At 39.4% G+C, this 19,210-nt stretch overlaps 1 protein-coding gene across 1 annotated transcript in view; it reads left to right on the top strand.

Moving 5' to 3' along the window:
* Positions 1 to 19,210, top strand: part of ABLIM2 (actin binding LIM protein family, member 2) — a 112,100-nt gene that overhangs the window by 70,659 nt on the left and 22,231 nt on the right. Inside the window, exons 11-16 of the mRNA XM_010583500.1 lie at positions 1,895 to 2,015; positions 3,757 to 3,855; positions 9,362 to 9,463; positions 11,313 to 11,366; positions 15,693 to 15,745; positions 16,370 to 16,517. Of these exons, the coding sequence (XP_010581802.1) occupies positions 1,895 to 2,015; positions 3,757 to 3,855; positions 9,362 to 9,463; positions 11,313 to 11,366; positions 15,693 to 15,745; positions 16,370 to 16,517 (577 nt within the window). The remainder of the gene's footprint in view (positions 1 to 1,894; positions 2,016 to 3,756; positions 3,856 to 9,361; positions 9,464 to 11,312; positions 11,367 to 15,692; positions 15,746 to 16,369; positions 16,518 to 19,210) is intronic.

Below are 19,210 nucleotides of genomic sequence, written 5' to 3'. Positions count from 1 at the left end.
ATACCGGATTTCATGAACTTGATTGACTGTTCCTTACAGAGACACAAAGTACGCAAAAGGTAAGGTTTGAAACAATCAATATGAAATCTTGGTGTTTTGGAAGATTATAATAATTTCCTTTAGATTAGCTACTAGTTATCAACCCGTCAATACTATTACATTCCGAAAGTGACAGTGGTATGGAGGTTGGTGCTGCTGTGATTTGTGTTACAGGAATACTCCCATGTTATCCAGCTTTGCCATGCTTGCTGTCTTTCTCTAAAGAGTCTATGATCAGGTGCTCAGGCATTATCATCTGCAAACTTGTCACCATTTTTTTTTTTGCAGGGATTTTTATTAGAGAAAAATTCCACTTTATCATACAATTGGACACATCGTAGACCATTAGCTAACACTCATGATATTTAAATATCATCACAAGACTTTCTAGAGACATTGCTATATTGCTTGTAACTCTTCTCAAGGGTTAGAGTGGGTATGAAATAATGTAGCTACTTCAGGAGGGAAACATCTCAAACTGGGCATAGAGGGGTTGGTGGCAGAATGCCTACAGAACGCTGCATGCCTGGGAAGGCATCAGTTTTTCTTCCTTTTTTGTATAATTTCTTCGGAAATGGATATTAAAGCAGTAATGCTACTTACCACTATACAAAACTGATTTTCCATTTTTGAAAATGCAGTTAGTGAGTCTGGGGTGAGGTGGAAGGGTTGGAGCACACCTGAACCATAGGAGAAAAACTGATTATGGGAGAACGTTGTAAATCTCTGTGGAGTCAAGGATAATCCCAGAGAAGCTGAATAGGAGACTACATTAGTTTGAAGATGGATGGATCCTGATAGGAATCTGGGAGATGGTGATGGGGCTAAGTGGGATCTCCTGTGTGTTTAAATGATGAATGATCCAGTGGGAGTCACACAGATGCCTAAAGATGTCCCAGTATTCATGACAAGTGACTGGCACCTGCTATGGTATAGTCTATCTTCACTCACTCCTACTGGAATAGGAGAGAGGAGCATTTTTTGGAGTATGACTTTCCATAAGGGAGCATCTGCAGATTACATTGATCTGTTGTAATTTGAAGTTAACTCAAGCCAATTCTTGCTTGTCTTAAACAAGAAATTTGAATTTACTTTTATAGCTAGTTTACAAAAAGTCATTTCCACATTGAATTCACTCAGTAATGCTTTTACTGTTAAGAAGACACTACATGCAAATCGTAATTTAACTAGCTATAGCGAGTGAGGGGTTTGGAATGGGTGTATGTGGTTTTAAGGGGTTGAAGCCAAGGGTTTAGTGGGAAGTGGGTTGTATGAATTGCTTTGCGCAATGCTGCAGTATTAATGCTAATGCTATATATGAGCGTTTATATCTGTTACTTAGCTAGTAATGACAGTGTTGTAATATGGTATGCCGGGCAATTTATACAGCACACACAGTTGTTTCTGTGATGTAATGAAGCCAACAAATGCTGATTTTTGTGTTGCCTGTAACCATTATGCATCCATTCATATGGGTACAAAGTGACTGTGGTACTATCACGCTAACCTCATCTCATCTTCCACCACCTGTGTATGTTCAGTGAAAGATATTGTCCTGAAACAACACTTCTACAGTGTTATGTTCTTTTCAAATTATATTGTCACTTTAAATTCATGTATGTGCTTACTTTCCTGGGAACATGACCGTTCTCTGATACTTGGCAGAGCTCTTTTGGTCACACTGCGGTGGAGGTGCTTACAGCTGAAAGCCACCTCATTTCATTGGGGTTGCATGGAGCGTTACGGCAGCATCGACTTCCATCTACGTAGCACAGATGTGCAGAATGGCACATTCTTCCTGTTTCGGAAATTATTTCTCTTCCCTAATGATGTATATTTCCTCTCTTCCTCTCAGGGTGACCAAGATGACAGATCTTTCAAGCAGTACAGGACGTCAAGTCCTAGCTCTGCTGGCTCGCTGGGCTATGGTCGCTACACTCCAACCTCCCATTCTCCTCAGCATTACAGCAGACCAGGTAATTGAAAAGCAGCCTTATTTGTTCTCTAGATTTTTCCACTACTTTGTGTTATGTTGTAAGTAGGGTAGACTCCAGTGGACAGGGTTTTAAGGTGGAGTAGCAGTTCATTGCAGTGATTTATTTACTGTGGACAGAGTCCCGTGGGAAGAAAGGAAACAAGCGCTTCAGGAATGAGCATCTAAGAAAACAAAAACAGGCATCTAGAAAGATTGATTTTATGTATCTGTAAACAGAAGAGACAACAGTTTAAAGGACTTAATCCTGGTCCCATCCTGCCTGAAGCTACACATTCAATCCACAGCTCTTTCAAGGTGCAGCATGGTAGCAGCGAACGCGCACAATGCCAAGAGGGTGATCCGAGTGACTTCGTATCCCTTCTTGTACGGCAGGGTTATGGTCCATGTCTCTTCTCCACAGTGCGAGAGCTGGAGGAGTGACTAGTGTTGTAATGGCTGGATTTTGAAGGCCATGTTGCTTTAGTTGAGAAGCTTACAGCAATGTTTATTGCAGCTTTGGGCTGTAGTAACAGCTGTGTTGGTGCTTCTGTCACACAGAGAGGGGATCGCCTCCTTTTGATCTTTGTGTGGAAGTCCCTTATAAAAGTCCATTCATATTTGGGCACTGTACAGAGCTTTATACTTGGAAATAGTCAACTAAATTACTCAAAATTCATTCTGATTTTTCTCCAGTTCATCATTTGGGTGGGGAACACAGAGCATTTATATTATTTTCTTGGGGTCTTTTAATTTAATTGGGGACACATTATAATTATTAACTAGTTTGGAAAATTGGGAGTTCTTAATCTTTCCAGTGGAAATGAAAATTTCATGGGTAACAGAAAGAGTTTTTACAGGAATTGAATATTTGTACTACATAAACTCTTTGACGAGTGGAAATGAGATTAAGTATCAAAGATCTATTAAAGAGATGAAAGATTAGTCTCTGCTGAAGGTCTGGCAGCTGTGTCATGCTTAAGCTTAGCTGCACACTGTTAAAGCAAGGAGGAAAGACAAAAGAAATTCCAAATTAATTCTGATGTTTTACAGCTTCATTGAAAATTTAGAATATAGTCATCATAATTGCCACTTCTAATAATTGCCATTAGTCCTCTGAAATATGTTATCAGGACATTATTACAATAAAGCAAACAAAGATGACATTTGAGAACGTTTTTCAAAGTACTTAATCACATGTCTAACTTTCAGAGCTCAAATAACTTCAGGATGTTTCTTCAAATGCTTAAATTAGCCATGCACTTGAGTGCCCTGGTGTGTTGTGAACTAAATCCTACCAGTGTGCACCAACGGCAGTGAGAACTGGACCCGCTTATAGCACAGTTCTCAGCAGAGACAAGACTCTCCCCATTTCATTTCATTAGATCCATTATGAGCATATATCATCCCCTCCTGCAGCTTTTGAATATGCAGATATTCCCCTGAGTGCAGCTCTGCTTTTTGTGGTGCCTTTTTTGGAATATTTTCTGATGCGTTACATTATCAGCATTTTATATGATACTCTTCCTGTCTGCGGAAAGCCTGTGTCCCTTGGCCAACTGCATAGTATGGCCACCGTGATGTTTTTAGCAATAACCAGAGAAGGGTGAAGTCTTAAATATAAACTATATGTTTTCTAAGCATCAGGAGGAAAATGTTCCTGAAAAAAAGGATGGCGTTGTAATTTGTGGCTTTCAGTAAGTGAACTAAATAGTTTATTTTCACTTACTCTCTGTTGCCCCCAGCTGGTACTCACAGTCTTGGTACCAGTAGCTGCATCTCCCTGCCCCAACACCCAAGCCCTACATCTACATTCAGACATCATTACATCCCTTTCTTCAAAGGTAAGGTCCAGGAATGCAAAACCGTGCTGTGATACTGTAGACTTATTCAGATGTGTTTCACTTTTATGTCTGTGCAAGCATGGCTTCCACTTGGATAAAATTTGTCTTAATTTTGTGCAAGTGCTTTATTGATGTACTGTGTAAGTTTTAAGAACTGAGTGGGTATGGGTTGTTTTATTTTTGCTTTTTTTCAGTGAGTGTTAAGTGTCTTTCAAAGGGGCGGAGGGAAGGAATTAGCTTTTATAATGAAAATGAGGGAGGGAATAATTTAAAAGTCTGTTTATTCTAAATTACGGTGTTTACTTTTACCCTATTTTGGTGACGCTAAATAAATATACATTGGATCCAACATGGGATGATCAGTTATCTAACCTTCTAACCTACATTTAGATATTCTTCCTGTTATTTGTATCATTACCAAAACTTATGCCAGATAAGCTGGTTAAATCAATATAGCTGCACTGATTAGCAAATAATCTGTGCCATGTATTATAAAACAGAGTAACTGAATATATTCTCCTTGCCATTATTTTTTTTTGCAGTGGATATTAAAGTTTAATGACCTCCATGTTGCGGATGTGAGACAGTACCGAGAAATGCCAAGAACCTTTGAGGCAAAGGCTATTTTTTATTAGCTAGTTAGTTAAATGTCAGAAAAAGAAGACATTCAGCTACCACATCTGTCTTCCCCTGAGTCTGTCCTCCCTAGTAACAATATGAACAGGGAGGAGACATGAATGGCAAACATTTTCAATGCCTGTTCCTTGACTCACATGTACTGTTTGGTTTAATGAAACAAAACTGTTCTTGCCATCGTAACCATTACAGAAAAGGAAGTGACCGACCCTCTGCAGGAACCAGACTTGCAAACTCAAGTGAATAGCAGGCACTCATTGCCTTTGGAAAAATAACTAATGCATCTTCATTGGGCCCTTCCAGAAACAATTCTGCCCAAAGACAGCTGAATTTCACTGGTATAAACAGGAACAGAATCAGGCTTGAGTCTTCCAAATAAGATCCCCAAGAGAAAACTTTGGAGGAAAAAGCTGATGAGATTAAACTGGGTTTTGCCATTTTAAAGTCTGCCTGCAAAGCCCCTTCCCGCAACCACAAGCCCGCCACGTTTCTTGGAACGCTGGCACACACCCTGGTATTCTCTGAGGCACTGCTTGAACAGTTTTTTGATCTGTCCTCTCAACTTGGATGATATTATCCAGCCTGATGTACTGAGTAAGGAAAACCTCTTCCGTGTGCTGCAGTGCACGATTTCACTGTATGGAAAGCTCTTATTTGAAAGCCCGCCTGCAGTTGCTTGGCAGCACTCCTGTTAAAATGAGTTTGTGTTCAGTGGTACCTGCTGTTGCTCAGAGCAGCAGCAATTACTTAGTGCTGCTGTTTGGAGGAAGAAATCTTCAAGTGGCAGCTCCTTATGCCCAAACAATTATTAGTAGTGTGATCAAAATTATAATACTTTGCAATTCTGCAGCACTTTTTATCAAGGAGCTAAAATATTTTGCAAGCAGTAGCTTACAGTGCCTCACAGTGCTCCTGTGAGGCAGGCGAGTCTGTTTGTAATTTTCCTATATAGGTAATCTTGAGCCCTGCAGAGGTTGTATAGATTATCCACTGTTTTACACTGAGTTAACGTCTCAGTCCAAAAGGAGTCAGATTTGTGTGATCCTCTTCAAGGTCTCTGAATTCTTTTCTCTGAGTTGCAGGCTGTATTTTTTTCCTTATCTGGAGAAGCCTTTTGAGGGTGTCAATGTGCTATTTTTTTGTCTTCAAAGTGGTTAGTGTGGGAAGAGTAGGACTGTACCAACAGCTGCTTTGTATCCAGACCGAGGTTAATGTTGCCACTTCAGTTTTAGCAAGGTGAAATCAAACTAATTTAAAAAATTTTTATTAAATCCAAAAACAATACACCGCTTAATAATACTAGAATTAATCTTTGTAAAATGAGCACTCCACAATCGTCATAAAAAATATTTCTTTAAGCTTCCGGGAGACAGAAATGTTACTACCCTAGGGAAATTAAAACAGAATCTTCCTTTTGACTTCACTGAGTTAGCATCATATTCTTCCTGAGAATGACATGGTTCATCATTTTTCCAGCAAAAATATAATTACTGAGTTCCTGTCCTTTCTTCAGTGTATTGTAGTCTAGCTCCCATGAAGTGCAAGAGGATGAGCTGTTCTTTATCATGCAGACAAATGATTTGGTTGTGCACTTTTAAGGATTTTTTGTCTTCAGAATAAATTCTGTGACAGCCTCACTTCAAGACAGCTTCACAGTTCATGTCCTTGCGAATCATAGGGTGTGATATTCCAAGTACCTACGCTTGGTGTAACTCTCCCTCTTGAGGTGATGGGGTCAGTGAGCATACCGGCCGTGCTGAGTCCTGCTCAAAAATGCTTACTGAAAACGTGGTGGAAAGTATCTTGCCTTTTTAGTGCAGGAGCACAGCTTCCAAAGCCCATTTATTTGGCTTTGAAAGGTTGAAAAGAATTAGTCATCAAACTTCAAAAAACTTTGCCTCGCTTAATGCACCATGTGCAGAGATATTAAAGGATCCAGTTTCGGGAGTAGGCTCTGACATCTCTCTCATGCGGCCAGTGGCATCTCTTTGTTGTTCACTCCCAAACTTAGACAGCTCTTACTGTAACTTGTTATCAAATTTCCCATCCTCCCAGATAAGATAAAAGTTGACTAGGAAGGAGGTATAAACAGTATTTTACTTTTCCTGCCAATACCTTGGAAAGGGCGCATGGTCTGAGCTCTGGTCAGTTGGCTTCACACAAACAAGGTTAAAAGAGCAGCCTACCCTGTCAGCAGCCAAAAGACACAAGGAAGTTTTTGTGGTTGACACTCAAGTTCAAAGTAAACCTTTCCAGATTCTTTCCAAGTTAAACAAAATCCAGGGAAGAGTTCATGATTCTGGTTTTTTGCTCTGCACTGACCAGTAGAGCAGACCACAGCTTGCAGCTGCCTATGGCAGAAGACAAGACCAAAAGTTTGAGAAATCGTTCTCTCTGGTAGTTGTATTTTCTCTTGAGACCTTATTTGAAGTTCCTCTTCAGTGTATACCAGGCAAAACTTGAAAGAGACAAATTCCTGGCAAAGTCTCATTTTAGAGATTTTAATTATAGGCTAGATTAAATGACTGTCTGTAGTTCCTACACGTGAACTTTTTGCTTGAGTCTTCAGGTTGCTTTATTATTAAATATTTATTTTTGTATGCAAAATGTGAAATATGCCTACTCTTGTGTTTGTCCAAATCAGTGGCGGAATTAAAGTTTGAATGTGCATCAGCTTGTACAAATGAGCTGCAAGAAGAACCTTTTCCCTCATTTCATCCTTAATTCTTCCCTTTTAAGCAAGTTAGTGGTGATGGCTTTGCAAACTGATCCACACAGATGATCCTTGCATCGAGTAGTTTGCAGATTTGCTGTCCCCTGGTACTTGTGCTTGCATCCTGTTTTCTTACATGTTATTCCTCTTAATCAATGCTTCCTCCTGATTCGACTGACACTCCACCCTATCCCTGAAGAACGACTCTCATGTGTGTACAATATCAGCACGCTGGGGTCACTGCTCAGTGAAATGATTATTCATGCAGGTCATATATGAATGTATGTTTTTAATAATTTTTAAGTAAATGAGGAGTTAATACATTGTGAAAATCACTTGAAAACTTTCCTTTTCATTTTAAATTAAAAAATTCCAATATTAACATCACATTTGAATGAATGACATTACAAGATTTTTAAGGTTTTTTGGACTTGTAAGGGACCTTACTTAAATAAGTATCTACCACTACTCTTTGCATTCAAACTGGGAGTGACATTGAGGATTCTTCCATTTAGTAGGGATGGCCAAGCATCTGGGCAGCAAGCAGCAAAGAAAGAGGGAATTAATAAATGTGCAGTGAAAACCTGTCACCGCTTCTTTCCTTCCAAGAGCAAAGTGGGAATCAAGAAACTGAATAACCATCTGGTTCCTTGTTTGAGGACAACTTGAGGGCAAGCTGGTGGTGATGCACCAGAATTTTAGTAATTCCATAATTCTTCCCTTACTTTTTGGAAGGACCATAGGCTATTAGCACATGTGGTTGTGATTTCAATTTCTCAACTGCTCAGATTACATTTTTTCAACGAGAAATCACTGTTATTGAGTGCACAGTGGTAACAGCTGAATAGTTCTTGAGTTTTAATGTTTCACCAACTGTGAAAATAACAGACACAAAATTTAGAACGGATTAGTTAGTGTATTGTCCTGAGATACACAGCGCGCTCTGCTGACTTCGTCTGGCCTGTTTCTGCTCCTGTTGAACTCAGTGGCGCTACCCCGTTGACTTCAGGGGTGCATTGTCAAGGCTGACTTTGGTGACAGACCGATGACCGTGCATCCACTGCTGGTCAACAGGGGCAGAGACCACCTGCGTGGGCAAGGCCTAGACAGCTACGGTAATCCAGTAGTTTTATGGTTATAAAACTTCCCCTACCTGAAGGCTGAACTCTGTTACAGATCTAGCGCTCTGAGCTCCTGCACTTTCCTTACCCCCAAAAAACTTGCTGTAATTTCATTGTTACTAGCCATTAAATACGTGCTCCATCCACACTAAAACAATAACAGCGAATTAACAACCATTTTATGTCAGGATAAATGTCATGTTTGGCTTCCAGTTGCTTAACAGTGCTGTAAATTAATAGGATTTTACAAGTCCCAAAAAAGTAGAGCTTTACTTTTTTGTTTGCCAAGCAGCACTATAATGCCATAGAGTGTGCTTCGGGGAAATAAGCTAGGAGGAAATGAATGGCACCTAATGATCATTTGACAAAACAAGTGGAAAAATGAATACCGATCAATCCTGTGTATATCTTGAAATTTGGTGAAGTGACTATGGCATTATAGATCCATGACTTGATAATCCAACCTTGTTTGCATAAATAAAAAATGCTGTGGCATGTTACCTGTGGGAAAAGTTTGCAATTAAGAACCAAATTTCCACATCTGGTTTTGTCACTGATATATGCAGGAATATTTGACTTAACCATAACATCTGTTTTTTGGTCTAGTCCTGCTTTGAGATAATTGAAACACTGCTGAACGATTTCATTACTGGTTTCAGGGGCAGGCCATCAGCCATAGCATTAAACTTTTAAAAAACTCGATTGTTAGATTATTCAGTTAAGGCTATGCAAAACACATTACAAGATTGTGGATGTTCTTATCCTTGCATTTTCTTGATTAAAGTGTTGTTAAAACAGAAGCTTTTGTTTCAAAGTGGGGCAGTTTAATCTGATATTATCTATCAGATATTCATTATTGATGAGCTGTTTGAAGACTAAGCCAATACACTGTGCTGAAAAATAATGGGTTTTACAAGAACCATATATTTAAACTGTTGGATTAACAAGTCATTCTGAACAAGCTTTTATGCTTGAAATACTCTACTTTGCTTTCCATTTTTTCTTTTATCTGCTTTCTTTGCTCTTCCCCTTGGAGGCAGTGAAAGTGGTCGGAGCACTCCAAGCTTATCCATGTACTCAGACAGCAAATCTTCACCTTCTGTCTATCAGCAGGCTCCTAGGCATTTCCATATTCCAGGTAGGCATTCACTGCTTTAGCTTTTGATCTTCAATTGCTGGCACCTGTTTGTACTCTTCTGAATGTATTTTTTTTTTTGCATTGATTTGTGAATTTTGAACTGCAAGAGAAGAAAATGTCTGATAAGTGAAAGTCCGTTACCTGTTAAACTTTGTCTCAGAAATAAAGGAGTTGGAGCGCTGTGTGCTTATGTATAATTAGAGGAGGCACACGGTGACAAGTGTTATTAAGCCTACAAAGATGCAATTATGTATAGTGCCATGGCTGTATAGGTCTGTTCAATTTGTGTGCAGGAGGGAAGGCTGAAGGGGTTTTTGGTTTTGGCTTTTTACTTATCCATCTACTCTCTGAATTAAAGAGTCATATTAACATAGACTTTAAAAATACCTGGAAGCCTTTAGAACTCTGGGAAGCTCACTGTGGCTGTGTCTTTGCATATGTACTATCCTGTTTTCAAGTTCACATTCAGTCAAGAAGCACATTAAATTTATGTCCGCACTGTTTAGCTTTTTGACTGCTAAGCACATCTACCTGCTCAGTGGAATAGTATGTTTATTTATGTTTAGCTTCTGGGGTTAATGTTTCCGTAAACACACTGTAATTAGGAATTGTGTCTGCTCAGGTCTGCAGTACTAAGTAAATCTGATGTCTGTAGAACATGATATGGGAACCCTGGACTGTGGCTCTGGGGGCTTTCAAAAAATGCCTGGAAGGCCAAGCTAGCTATACAATTGTCGTGGTTTAACCCCAGCCAGCAACTAAGCACCACACAGCCGCTGACTCACTTTCCCCCACCCAGTGGGATGGGGGACAAAAATCAGGAAAAAAGATAAAAGTCGTGGGTTAAGATAAGAACAGTTTAATAGAACAGAAAGGAAGAAAATAATAATGATGGTAACAATAATAAAATGACAATAATAATAATAAAAAAAGAATTGGAATATACAAAACAAGTGATGCACAATGCAATTGCTCACCACTCGCCGACTGATGCCCAGTTAGTTCACGAGTAGCGATCCCCCCCAGGCCAACTCCCCCCAGTTTATATACTGGGCATGATGCCACATGGTATGGAATACCCCGTTGGCCAGTTTGGGTCAGCTGCCCTGGCTGTGTCCCCTCCCAACTTCTTGTGTCCCTCCAGCCTTCTTGCTGGCTGGGCATGAGAAGCTGAAAAATCCTTGACTTAGTCTAAACACTACTTAGCAACAACTGAAAACATCAGTGTGTTATCGACACTCTTCTCATACTGAATCCAAAACATAACACTGTACCAGCTACTAGAAGGAAAATTAACTCTATCCCAGCCAAAACCAGGACAACAATTCAAAATATAGAGGAACTATAGGATTTCCTATAAGAATATTGGGCATTTCCAGTATAAACATCTATATCTGAACACGTACACTTTCTTCATAATTAATAGAGAAAGTCCCTTTTCAAGTGTGACTATTACAGTAGTCTGTTGTACGCATATAGGAATTCTATTTTAAGTAGTAACAAGTGTAGCCAGTTTCTCTTTGTTGTCTATGAAGTATACATTGGTAGTGCAGATGTAACCACCTACTTTTCAGCAAATGGATGCCATTCAAGGTGTTTTAAAGTGTTTTGAGGGACTTAGAGGGGATTATGCTGCATACATAGGCATAGCCAATGTTTTAAATATATAAATACGATGGATAAAGCTTCATTCTCTTGTAATAACCAGTGAATGACAAACCACTGAATGAATGCATTGTCTTTGCTGATGTGTTTGCATTTTTAGTGTTGTTGAGAGGAGACAAGAGCAGCATGGTCTGAACTGCTTGCTTACTCTTTTATTCTTTCCTTTCTCTTTCCTCTTCCTCAGACACTGGCGTAAAAGATAACATCTATAGGAAACCTCCTATCTACAAACAGCATGGTACAGTCTGCTTTTCTCTGTTGCAGTTTTCTCTACCTGTCATTGTAAAGAAATGCATATTGACTTCCAAAGTAGTTTGCTGTAGTCTTTGCATTTCATTATGTCTCTATAATCTCAAGTAGAAAAGGAAAAAAAGTAACGTGAAAATTAAATAGCATTTTGTATAACATGCTGTCCAAGGATTCAGTAACTTCTTTAAAATGGGGATAATGACATTTTGATTTACCTTGGTAAGTCAGAGCTGATACTAACTTCAAAGCAGTTTTCTTATTTGTGGAATGATATAAAACATGTAAATGTTGAAGGTTGCTCTCCTGGGTTCAGACCATGCCTTGGGATATCTAGTTTTTGTAAACAGTTCTGACTTCTACATTGCTGGGGAAAAATTTATACATTGATAAGTGGTGTATATGAAATATCTACTTTTCATCTGCAAGTTCTTCAAGCTGTAAAAAAATATCAAGAACAAGTGTAGTCACACCATGGCAGTGACGAACAAATTCAGTAGCTGATAACATCAGCAAGATGTGATTGGAAAACCTTTGGTAGACCCAGAAACAAGATTGCTCTCTGAGTTTCTAAACAACAGAAAGAAACATGTGATGTTTTATGCCACTGAGAATTGGACTTAAGACCCTAGTAAATAGAAATACAAAGTCTGCATTCTTCTATTATTATTTTTGCTCTATATTTCACTAATTAATATCCATGCAATTTCCATGTTGGTGTCAGTGCCTGCTGTGTTCTCAGTGATGTTTGACAATGATCTTTGTTCATGGTACAGGATTAGTAATAGGGAATTCATTTTTCTAAACTGAATTCCACTATTAATCTTTGGAAACAAATGTGTGGGGATTCTACTGCAATAAGGGTGCCTAAAAAGTGCAGAAGTACATTTCTGATTAAGAGACTCATGACTGGGGTACTCCTGTGTTCAGAAGCAAAGGGCAAAAATAAAATACATGCTATAAATCTGCCCCACACCAAAACCTTTACTTTAATCATGACTGCACCCCTCCTTGGGAACGAATGAGTGAATAAAATAAACCCGAGAGGTGTTCATCACGTTGTGAGCTAAGGCACTTTGGGGATGAAAGCGTGTATCTTTGGAGGTACGGGTGGGAGAACGAAACTGCACCACTCTTCGTGGCAAGGGAAGGTCTGCACAGAGACAGCTTCCCATGATGGATGTGAGGGTGAGAAAGGTCTGTGCGTCTGTTCTCCCATATGTTGGCTTTAGCTGATTGATAGCTGATAACTTTCCCTGAATGAAGGGTTAGGGAATTGCAGATACATCACTGCCTTCGTGGTCAGAACAAGGAAAATATATTTTACACTTTTTTCTTTTGTGGTAACAGGGGGCTTTAATTGATTTTAAAATACCCAGTTAACATCATTTTAAAAATTATGCTTTTATGTAGTTATCATTTTTATACTATCTCTCATGGAAAACGACAGTTATTTCTGTTTTGGATGAAGTTCTAGTTTGGATCTGATACAGTAATAGGAGAAAGAAAATTGTCAACTGATGTCTCCCAACTGAGTGAGTGAGCCTGGTACTTCATGCTAAAGTAACTGCACATTCAGATCATCCAGACTTTAGATAACCTCTGTGGATTTTCTGGGTATGGTTTTGAGCAAAGTCATACTTGCTGATGTTTCAGTGCACTTTAGGTGTTGGTCTTTGGTAGACATTTTCTGCTCACAATACCCTAATCTTGGACAAACTAATGTTACCTCTCAGGCAAAAAGATAGTATCTGTTTGGTTTAGTGCTTGATTTAATGTAATCTGCCAACTTTATAGTCTGCCCAAGCTCTCTAATTCCTTCTTGTCCTTAGATATACAAATCATTTGAGGCAACTACTCAGGCTGAGCGAAAAAAGCTACTGACAAAGGAAAATGTTGAATATTGTAGTGGTATTTGGAAAGATCATGAGCAAATGCAAAGTTACAATCATCTGGTGTAAATCAGCATAGCTTCACTGATTTACACAAGCTGATGATATGGCTCCAATGTCCTGTATCCTGGCTGTGTCATTTAATTGTATAGATATTCTTGGTTTGCAAAGAGGATTCTAAGCAGCAGCTTTTTTTCTTCCAGGCTAGGCATTTTTATATCAGTTTTCCATCTGTCAGATATGCAGTCGAAGTCTGGATTATGTCAATTTTGCAATACTGTATGGAGTTGTTCCTTGTAATCACTGGAGTGAGCAGAGAATTACATTACCAAGTCAGCAATCTCTATAGGTTAACAAGGATATATGTTTTAAACTTTCTTTTATAGATTATAGATGTTCTGAAAGGTTGTTTTGAAAATACGTGCTCATTTTTCTACTGAAGAGCAAACCATCATTTATTCTAACTCAAAAAAACCAACGCACTTTCTTTCCAGTTAAAAAAAATTAAATAAATAAAATTTACCTTTTGTTCTGGAAGAACTCCCAGCTAAAGCGTGAACACGTGAGCAGCTGATGATTCAGCTCCTCAAGCTAACAGGACACTGAACTAATGCATGCTGAAAAGGAGCCAGAGAACATTCCTTCGTTGAAGAGACCAAGTTTGAACAAACAAGTACAAAAATGTTCTTTAAAACAAAAAGTGCAAGAAGCTCTTCCAAAACATTTGGCTTTAAAAGGTTTCAGTTACAGCAGTGCCCAACAGATTTGCTGTAGCTACAGCTTCTGTGTTTCTATTATAAACACCCAACTTCAGAATGAAAAAAAGGTGGTGGAAAAATGGAACATACAAGAGATTAGGCTGAGCGCTGGGGTCGGAAAGTGAAGAGTGCGGGAGCCTGCGTGGTCATTATTTTGTGCGTGTTCATGTTTCAGAAATACTTGAACATCATTCAAAGTTTCAAAAAAAAAAATTTTAAGAGGTTTGGTCTTCAGCAATATCAGCGCTGATCGGTGTGAAACATGCAGTTCACATTGGGGTTCACAGCAGAACCGAGTATCCCTTGTAGTGGAGAAGCTAACACTCAGTACTGATGAAATTCAGGCCACTTGGATTTATTTGCCAAAGATGTGTTGTATAAGGCCCTTTCAGGAACTTGGGAGGGGCAGGCCTTCATGGCCCTATTGATTTTAGTTGTACTCCTCTGCGTCTCTCTGAAGTCAGATGCTTTCAAGATCCCACGGAATGTTTGAAATCTCTGAATAACGCTTTGGATTAAACCTGTTTTTTTCCTTTGAAAACATCAACATCTTGAAACAGAAAACAATTTCCAAAAATGCATCAGATTCTCTATATGGATTTCTAATTTAGTGAGAGCAAGATCCATACATATAACCTGGAACAACTTGTTGACTGGTGATTTAGGGTATGCTCCCAAAATATCAGTGAACCAGGTTTAAGTCCTTCTTGCAATGTAGGGGTTTTATTCTTCATCTGTCATATATGGATATTTCTTTCTATTTATTTCTCAGAGAAGCAGCTTGCCATCTTGGGAAAATGCCCTCACTGGCATGCTATTAGCTAACTGTGAAAACCTTGAGTTTTTCCATTTTATGACCCAGCTTTGTTTTGCCACATGAAATTGAGGGGAAAAAACCTCTACAGTGACAGATTTTCACCTCTAAACCAAAGATTTTTTCCTTACTGCAATTTGTCATTTTTTTAAGTATCACCTTCTCAACAAAACTAGTTAAGGGCTGGATGTGAGCTGTGTGGTGGCACCAGAAAGTGAGACAGAATAGCACTGAAATGCTAATGGTGGTGGCCTTTTGCCCGTGTTGTTTAGATGCTGGGCAGATCCTCTGCAAACCTGCTGGCTGGGGTAACTGAGAGGGCAGAGTTGTTCCCAACTTTCTGGGAGAGTTGCAGCACTTCTAACGGTGCAACTTAATCTCCTCTCCACCTCTGCGTCTGAGAATCTAATTTGAGCCTTAACTTCCATATTGTCATACAATTTTTATTATTAATATATGTTTTCTAGCTATATCGCGTTGCATGGGGTTCTTGTGTTGCCCTTTTACTCAGGCACTGCAGACAACCCCCTTGTTGTGATGACTTCTCATGCGCTTAAATTATGCTAGGTCATTGCACTACTCCAGTTTTGTACCATTAAAACTCTCCCCAAAACAACATAGAGTGTTACAGAGGCAAGTAGGACTCAAATTTTAGGAATTTATCCAAAACGATGTGAAATTTGGCACAGAATCTTTCTGTAAGGTTCTGAGGTGTAACTCAGTGTCTGGAACAATACTCGGGGACATAAAAGACAAGGAAAAACATATTTGATGGTTGGGAACTACCTAGTGAATAGCTTTTAGGTTTTCAGATGTAATCTGTTCTAATTTTTAAAATCAACTTAATCTTCCAGCAGCAAGAAGATCAGAAGGGGAGGATGGAAGCTTGGATCAGGACAGTAAGAAGGTAATGATCAGAAAGAACAAAAGGCAGTAATTTATTGATCTTTCTTGAAGCAGCTGTTTTTTAAAACACGTTCATACATAAAGGTATTCTTTCATATAAGTGAAATAATCATTACTACTTTTAGGTCTTTCCGAGAAGATATAGAAAAGCTTTAATCTCTCACCCAGACAGTTTAGAATCTACATTCTACAGTAAAAAAAAGAAGTAGGGATATTGAGATTAAGAGTAATAAGCTTATAGATTTTCACTCAGTCTCAATATATACATTGGTGATACAGCTAAGCCTGCAGACTTTTACTTAGGGTGCCTATTAACAGACAAGAAAAATGTTAACAGCAGATTAATTACTAGAAAATGACATAGTGCATCTTCTGAAGTGGAGCACAGTGGGCAGCTTAATTAACAGAGAAACTATCCTTAGCCCAGCTGAAAGTTAGAAGGTTTTGGTAGCTGTGATGTCTAAGTCATGATATAGTGAACTTTTATAATTTGATAAAGGCTGGTACAAGTTGCAACGAGCATAAACATACCATCAGTTCACAAGACTTCCTAGACAGGTGAAGTAGGAGAACTGCACTCAGATGTGAAATCCTGAGTCTTGTAACAGGCTTTTACTCCCTCCAGCTAAAGACCAGTTGGCTTATTCTGAAAGGGGATATGGACACCAGAACTAATTCTCCGGATTCGGACACGCGATCCCTGTCTCTTACTGCCGGAACCGACAGAGAAAACTTCCCGAGGGCGCAGGAGGGCACGACTGCCGGCTACTCCCGTGAGTACGGCATCCCCGGCCCGACAGCGCGGTCGGGTGGGAATGTGGCAAGGGAAGGTGGCCCTGCTGCAGCCTCGTCCACATAGCTCTCTAGCTGGCTTTATGCTTCATTTCTCTATCGCGGCTATACCTGTTTGTCCGTTTGGTTTGCTGTGGCTTGTAAGCCTTCAGCGCCTTCAGACTTCGATAGTGAAACTTTATTGTTTCATATTAGTGAAAGAAGCAGCATTGCTTGTATAAAGAAACTATGTTGTCTCTTTGGAGAGCTGAGGTTCCTTGCCACAAAACCTGCCCCTCATTAATACATAAAAGTGCCTATTTATTATATGCTATCTATTTTCAGTAGACAAGATGGTAGTATCAGGCAGATTGTTGACTTGTGGTAATTACTCCTTGATACAAACTAGGTATTTTGAATATTGGTAGAGCCGTTTCTTCGGTATTGTGATAATGAGCATAAAGAACACTTTGCTCCAGAGATTAACTTAAAATAGGCATTTTTTGTTACCGCTCACAGTTGTACCTGTACGTTCACAGAAATGTTCCAGGTGGAATAATGGCGTAATTTTTTTTATTGGTCTGAAGACTATATGCCCATGCTACCTGTCAGTACCAAAAGTGTGTTCTACACATTTCTTACTCCACGTTTCAGCAAGTCAGGAGGTGAAGGAAATGGTCATCAGAATCAGGTCTGAATTTTACTTTTAGATTACATAAATGACAAAAAATAGGTTAAATGAATTTTAACAGATAACTGGGCCATTCCTCTCCCTGGCTCTTCCACTTTACACCATACCGCAGTAGCAGGTCATCTGGGGTAAACAAGCTGGGGAAGCAGTTTTCCAAAAGAATGCATTCAATGCAAGGCATGTCTGGCAGCAGGGCTAGGATGTCAGTCTTGTGGGCATTTTGGTAAAGTGATAGCTGGCTCCATCAGCTTATATTAAGGAAATTATGGCTTAGCTATGCAAAGAGGAGGAAAAACAGATGCTACAAAGTCTGTCACAAGGCTGTAAGAAGATAAAGAAGAAAAGTTATTTTGGATCATTAGTCTCACTGGTCTAACTTGAAGAGATTTGATTCCTTAGTCCTTACCAGACATTGCATACATGTGCACAAGGTGTGTTGTAGGACTCCCTGTGCAGGGGAAACCAAGTCTGACCACCTCACACACCTAACTTCAATAAGTCATTGCCCAGAAATGAACACCTAAACCTTTCATGGTAATGCACACGGTGGGTATGTTCGGAAGCTTTCTGGAGTTGATCTGATGCTTTTCTATGTAGGTATTGAGAGAATAGTCCTTGCTTGCAAATTTTAAGTAGGGAGAAGTATGTAGCACACCCAGAACTGCGTTATACAGGAACAACATATGGTATCATTTCTTTTTCATGAGAATATTGCTATACCTGTCACTCTTCTGTACCAGCATTTCTTTTATGTTTGGGTTTTTTTATTATCTTGGGAATGTGGAGCTATTAAAACCAGAAATGCAAAAGATGGTTCACAGCTCTGTCAGGGTCAATATCACCTCTGTACCAATGCAGTAGAGGTTATGTAGTTCATTTTCCATTGCTTTTTGTCAGCGTTTCTCTGTCCCTCGTGAAAGTTGGCCCTGCTACCCAATTAGCAGCTACACAGAATTGACATTGAGGAAGTTTTATTTTCCTGACGTTGACACTTCTTTTTTCTTCCTTTCTTTATGATTTTATTCAGCCACCTGGCTCTTTTAATACCCATGGACATCCTAAGTAATTCCTTCTCTACTCAGTGTTTCCCTGTTTAGTTCTGAATATTTGTAGTCTGTCACATGCCCCATTGGCCATGGAAGAGTAGCTTCTCTGCCTCTTGCACTTACGGTTAAGAACTCTGACGTTCAACCCCTTCTCTGTGGCATAGTCAGTGAGTATCAGAGAAAATAAACTTTTCGGGTATAGGTTTGGTGCCAAGTGGTTACATGCAGAGTGGAGGGGCTTAGCAGGCATCAGACTGCGAATCTCTGGTGATGTGCCCAAACATGCTATGCAAAGAGCCCTGCCTTCATCCGTCCAGCCTCTGAGCAAACCAGAGAAGGGTTATTCTGCTCTAGAAGATATTTAGCCACATTAGTTGGCTATATGCCCAGAAGAATACATCTAACAACGAAGCACATCAGTATGAGGCTTGTGTAATTAGTGGACATCTAGAGTGGAGCTTGCATCTCCTTACATCCATGCGTGTAAATGTGTCTTGTTTCTGTATATGTTGATGTTTAATCATTTACCATAATTCATTATTTTAAGTATCACATATTTAGGAAAGCAGACATCTAGCGAGCTGTGTAACCCTTGCTGTTCATGTGTCCCTGATGTGGGGAGAAGCAACCTCAGAATATCCAGGTTAGAGTGAATGTCGTACTGGAGAAAGCAGGAGACGTATCCATGCAGAGAGTAGCTGATGTTCAGGCAGTACCTAATTAGAGAGAAAGATTGCTTTATCTTGGCCAGTAACTCCAGAAAATTTACTGTAGCAGTACAACTGCAGTTGGATGTGATAATGGGCAGTATGTGTTTGTTGGCTTTTAGTGGTATATTTTTCCTTTATATTAAAAAGAAAGAAGCAAAATTAAAAGTGTTTAACGTTGTAACTAAGCCCATGGGAAACAGAAGCTAAGTGAAATAGAGTTCCCACTGGACTCGGTGGGTGTTGCTAGC

Source organism: Haliaeetus leucocephalus, unplaced genomic scaffold (genome assembly GCF_000737465.1).
Source record: "Haliaeetus leucocephalus isolate CR32 unplaced genomic scaffold, Haliaeetus_leucocephalus-4.0 Scaffold906, whole genome shotgun sequence".
Taxonomy (NCBI): Eukaryota; Metazoa; Chordata; class Aves; order Accipitriformes; family Accipitridae; genus Haliaeetus; species Haliaeetus leucocephalus.
This window is presented reverse-complemented; position numbering and strand designations above follow the sequence as displayed.